Raw genomic sequence first — 5,779 nt, 5'->3', positions numbered from 1 at the left:
ACGGCGAGTTGTTTAGTGCATCGATCAAGGAGCGGAGATGTCCTACAGTAGGCAGGCGCGGATCAGCCCGTGACAGATGTTGTTAGGGTTGTTAACAGAGGAAGGATGCCAGTGAAAGTTTAGCAGATCATGTCTTGTCCAGGCTTTAGGAGGCTACTCCATCTAAGGATGCAACAAGATCACTCGTTAAACACCCCACCACCTGATTTCTTAGTTTAATACGGGTACATGGGAAAGGCTAACTACGCAAGATCAGAGAAGATAAGGCTATCTATCTATCCAGTCCAGTCATATTCTAGTGCTACAAATACACGTTGAAGCTTCGGCACTCGCTAGCTGCATGCTGTAGATCAGTAGAATCTTTAGATTACTGTGATGGATAGATAAAATTTGCAGCCTAGCTAATAAAGATAGAGCGCACCCTTTATTTGCCACGGTGGGAGCACTCGCATATGCAAGTCGATCAATGGGGGTACATGGTTAATAATGCAGCTTAATCTAGGATCAGAACAAATAGGGAAGAACTGCATGCTACAACAGCCTTTTAAGGTAGTACTTCTCTCTGCACTGCATGCTCTCTATGCAGCCCCACTGTGTCAAATATTGACAGCATTCCAGGGTCTACACGAGAGGCAAATGTACCAATGCACCCAGCTTGTTTTCCTTCATCATCCTACTTCTAGTACAATACACGTGGACCAGATCAGCCAGCGTAGAATATCTCATCTGCATGTTGCATGCTGACGAGCCCAGCAATGGAGCAACCATGCATGTGTTTGTTCATCGATCACCCAACGAAGTCATGGAGCAGATGGCCGCCCATCTCCTTGGTGAAGTGCCGGTCCTGGCCTCCGAACGAGGCCGCCATCGCGTAGGCGTCGCTGACGTCCTCCAGCCCGAACCGGTGCGCGAGGTTGAGCGGGAGCGCCGCCGGGAGGGGCTCGGCGATGTAGGCCCGGTTGTTCTGGTGGAGGCCGAGGGTGAGGGAGACGCCGCCGCTGCTCCCAGCGCCGCCTTCCACGTGCTGGGGGTGCGACAGTGCAATGCTACCGTGGTGGTGCGCGGCCATCCCGCCGCCGTTGTACGCGAAGCTCACCTGTCCCGCCATGTCGTGGGTCATCGGGGAGAGCTCGCTCTGGATGTGCCGAGAGGCGTGGTGCTGGTGGGCGCCGCGGCCCTGTGACATGCTGCTGCTTTGCCCTTGCTGCGGGTTCGAAGGATCCGAGGGCCTCCCGCTGCTGTCCGGGGAATGCTGTTGGGTTTGCTGCTGCGGGCCGAGCTGATTCTTGTCGGCGGCCGAGCTCTTGTGCCCCTGCCGCATCTCCAGGTTGTGGATTTCTTCCACCATTGGCTTCCAGAGTCTAACCCTTGCGTTGATGAACCAGTTTGAGACCTGCCCATCATGAAATGTCTCAAGATCATCAGGCAGGCAATGTTCTCAAAGTTCTATAACTTCCTCATTTTATAGTACAGCAGTATGTGCATGGTGCTAAGAGACCTTGCTAGAGGCCAGCATGTCATGAAGAGTTACATTGGAATCACTGGAAACATGAAATGGTTACTTGCCTGATTCCTCGTTAAGCCTGTCTGTTTAGCCAACATTTGCTTGTCACTATCAGTTGGGTACCTGGAAAGCACCAAGCATTGGAGTGATGGCAAATACAGAACCATTCGGGTAGACAGAAACACAAACGAGCACTACTCATCTTCACAGGTTAATTAGAAGCTTCCTAAAAAACCTGGACATTGTTTTGAAGTTACATTACGCCATCTAGACCTAAAAGCTAGCATGTCATTATGTGCTCTAGTCATTTACGATCTTATGACAACAAATTAGTTCAGTTAAGAAGTTTAGGAAAAATCACATTGTAAACTCAGTAACTCACTCAAACCAGCATTTTATGAACACAGGTATAGAAGTCTACACTAGGAAGTATATAAGAAATAAAATAAGTGTGAAAGAACAAGTTTTTCTATAGTACACACTTATATTGCTAGTAACAAAATACAGAAAGGTGATAAAGCATGGATGCACCCTATTTGACATGTCTACTTCCTCCGTCTCATCTCATCTTCGGTCATAATAACATCTTATATTATGAGACAGAGGGAGTATATGTTATTTGCAGTGCAGTCTCCATCAAATCATCAGATCGACGAGAATTGACCACCACTAACAAAAGCGGCAAAGATATAGTGACGTCGTTTTTAGATTTGGTGCCTAGCCTATAAGTTAGATGCAAAGAGAGCCCACTGTTTAGTTGGTGTACAATCGTCAGAAACTAAATTTCAAGTGGGACCCATGCTAGAACCCCCAAAGGACATGCATTTAACGATAGTTGAACGCTCTTCTTATCAGACAGTACCGAATCGACAGTCGACACAGATCTAGTGTTACGGGAGGATTTCCCCCCACTTCTACAAAATTCCTTTTCTCCTGTTAGATTGCATGCACTAAAACAATGGCGAGCTAATCCGCAATTTCAGTGGATAGTGGGTGCCCACGAAAATAAGATTTATAAGCTTTCAGTAAAGCAAACGATCTGAAGCCATAGGTTTGCTTGTGCTTGCACACTATCTCAGGCATTTATCCCATGTCTCGGATCTATGAATGATGCTCACACTAGAAGGAATCGTTTGTTAGTTGCACTTGCAGCATATCATAATGGCATGTCATGTCACTGCTACCCTACTATGGATATAAACATTCGCATTTGCCAGCTGCAGGTACAGCTAAGATACCGTCGTAATTACTCCCTCCGCTCCATAATAGTCGTCGTGGTTTTAGTTCAAAGACAAGTATTACGGAATCAGAAGGAGTATATTTCAAGAACTGCATAGTGCAGCTCCATGTTATGAACACGAAATCAAATAAGGATATGCCATATACTCACGGATGCAAGAAGTGCTCGAACAGCCAGGCGCGAAGAACCGACACCGCGCGCTCCGGGAGTCCCCTCTGCGGTCGCCAAATGTTGTGAGGCTGGCTGAACGCGTTCGCGTTGCTTCCCCTCATGAGGGCGGCGCCGCCCGCCATGAGCCCGAAGTTGGCCATGTCTTCCTTGCCGAGGCTGTCTTTCCCGCCCGCCACCTTGCTGGTGTTGCGCAGCTGGCTCTGTATGGTGCTCTTAAGGTACTTGAAATGCTTCGACATCGTCCGGAGAGCGATGGAGGCGAATGGGGCGGCGTTGCTCAGCCCGGCGACGGTTTCGAACGAGGAGATCACGGCTTGGAGCTGCTGGTAGTATTGCCTGTATCGCTTGCAAACCTACAAGATTGTTGTGCTTGTGTTAGAACACATATAGTTCTAAGAAAAAACACAGATAATAAGTGGGACTGTTGCAGCCAATAAACACCTACAATCTTGGTAAGAAGTTGTACAGATGAGTTGTTTGAAAGAAACCGATTATCGTGTGTAGATGTGTACAGACTACCAGATCATGTGTCACTTCAAAATAATTGACCTAGCTATGATTACATGAAAGGAAACAACTTTCCTGAGCTAAATTAAACCACTGTGTACTATGCTTTTATGAAGAAAAAACAAGAAGCTGGGACTACATGGACAGCAGAATCTTACAGCTTTACATCGATGAGTATAGAACCATGCTGAAAGAGGACAAACTCTAGGAATCTTAGAAAGCAGCAACTTGAAATTTTTTATGAAATAAAATTAGAGCATACTGTGGAATTTGGCTGTTCTAATTTCATGTTGATGAACTACTACTGTGTGCAACTCTTTGATCATCGACTCCAGATCAAGTTGCTGCTAGTTTTACAAGAAGAGCAAAAGAAAATAACTGTTCAACGCCAACAGTGCAACAATAAGTGAGGCATATAATAAGCAAAGAAATATATCCAAAAGAGCAGATATCATGATCCACCATACATATCAACCACCATCAAATCGAGAGCACAAGAAATAAGCTGTGGAACCACAGTGAATAAAGATTCACAAGCTGCATCCGTGATGTGACCATGAGATGTTGGTCAGATTCTTCTCCACGAAGAAGAAAATAATTATGGCATGGGAAAGGAAGAGAAAGATGCATGGAGAGAAGGGAATTTAGAGGCTGCATAGGATTGATAACTCACTTCTTCCATGAGGGAGATGAGCCTAGTCTTCCTCCACTGCTGCTCGGCGCCGGAGACCGTGACGCCCTCAGCAGCAGCGCGGTCGCTGCTGTCCATCTCGTGGCCGACGTCGCCGGCGGCGTCCATGGCATCCAAGTCGAGCAAGCCGTCGTCGGAGCAGCGGTCCAGCTGCGAGGGCCGGCCGCCGACGTCGCAGATCTCCTCCAGCAGCTTCTGCGCGGGGCCGAGGAACCTGGAGCGACCGAGCACGGCTGCGTAGCCCGTGAAGGGGCCATACGGCCCGGTGGCACCGGCGAGGTGCCTGCGCTGCTGAGGCGGAGGGTTGGAGGAGGACGAGGAGAGCGAGAGCGCGAAGTTCTGGCTCGGGATCTGGGCTCCTGCCGGCATCCCGTGGACCAGGAGCTGGTTGTGGGCGTGCGCCAGCGTGGGGCTGTGCGGCGAGTAGGACGAGGAGGAGGACGCGTAGGAGTAGAAGGGCACCGTTGGCGGCAGCCAGGCGCCCGGCGTGGGCGAGGAGGAGTCCGCCGGGTCCGGCGGGAACCGCAGCTTCTCGCGGCGGCTGTGCTGCGGCACGTGGTAGAGCTGCCCCGCGGCGGCCTGGCCAAGCAGCAGCTGGTGCTGGTGGTGCTGCTGATGCTGGTGCTCGGCGCCGCCCCCGTACCCGCCAGCGGCCGATGACATGGTGATGGCGGCGGCGCGGCCGTGTACGTGCGCGCGTACGTACGTAAGCTCAGCTCAGCTCAGCTCGCCCCGCCTCGGAGGCCGCGCGACGTAGCTCGGTTAGCTAGCTAGACGCCCTGGAGAGAGTAAGGGGGGGGAGAGAGAGGGAGGGATGGAGGACAGGAAGGGGGAGAGGAGATCGAGAAGGCAGCGGCTCCCGCACTTTGCGAGCGCCTGGCCGGGAGGGGGCACTGGCAGGGGTTCGTCGCCGCGCGCTCGATCGGCCGACCTGATCTGATGTCCCTCTGCTTTTGTGCGTTTTTGGTGGTGGCGTCGGGCTGGGTTCGGGCGGGGTGCCTTTCTTTTCTCTCTTTCTTTCTTTCTGCAAAGGTGCGCGCAGCTAGGCTAGCCGCGGCAGAGGATGAGGTGAAGGAGGGAGGAGAGCGACGGGAAATGGTGAGCAGTGAAAGAGAAAGGCAGAAAGGGAGTTGGTGCTGGTCTGGTCTGCTCGTCTGAGTGAGTGAGGAAGAGGAGGTGGATGGATGGACGGATGACCCGAGCGAGAGCGAGGGGAGAGCCAGGCTGCCTGCCAGGGGTAGTGGGTTTTGTACTTCGGCGCCGGGCAGGAGGCTCTGCCAGGTTTTTATGGACGCCGAGGGAGCGGAGCGGGCGGTTTCTGTGGGTCTTTTTTCGCAGTCCCCTTTGATACGAGAAAATCTTCAGTGACTCGAATTTTATGGGGTACACACTGATAACAGAAATCAAGATTAGATTTATTGTGTCAGTGTGTACTGATACGAGCTCGTATCAATACTCGTATCAATGGTGTCAATCATATGATCTAATCTTGATTTCTGTTGTCAATGTGTACCCCATAAAACTCCACATGGCTTAGGACGTCGACTTAGACTTAAACAAAATATAAGGCAACATAGATTTAACAAAACAATTTTCATTGAGATTTGTGTCTCTCATACTCATCAATGATATGTCATGTTAACGAATAAAACTGTGTGTTTGGAAA

The 5,779-nt window shown here is 50.5% G+C and overlaps 1 protein-coding gene across 1 annotated transcript; it reads right to left on the bottom strand.

Moving 5' to 3' along the window:
- Window positions 1–402: 402 nt before the first annotated feature.
- On the bottom strand, window positions 403–5,372 carry LOC109751174 (uncharacterized). The gene is made up of 4 exons (XM_020310065.4): window positions 4,096–5,372; window positions 2,895–3,268; window positions 1,567–1,627; window positions 403–1,393 (listed from the first exon to the last, which is right to left on the bottom strand). Exons 1-4 carry the CDS (start codon window positions 4,774–4,776, stop codon window positions 788–790), a joined length of 1,722 nt encoding a protein of 573 aa, XP_020165654.1. The 5' UTR covers window positions 4,777–5,372; the 3' UTR covers window positions 403–787.
- Window positions 5,373–5,779: the final 407 nt, after the last annotated feature.

Source organism: Aegilops tauschii, chromosome 1 (genome assembly GCF_002575655.3).
Source record: "Aegilops tauschii subsp. strangulata cultivar AL8/78 chromosome 1, Aet v6.0, whole genome shotgun sequence".
NCBI classification, from domain to species: domain Eukaryota; kingdom Viridiplantae; phylum Streptophyta; class Magnoliopsida; order Poales; family Poaceae; genus Aegilops; species Aegilops tauschii.
Note: the sequence above shows the minus strand (reverse complement) of the source record. Positions and strands in the feature narration are given on the sequence as shown.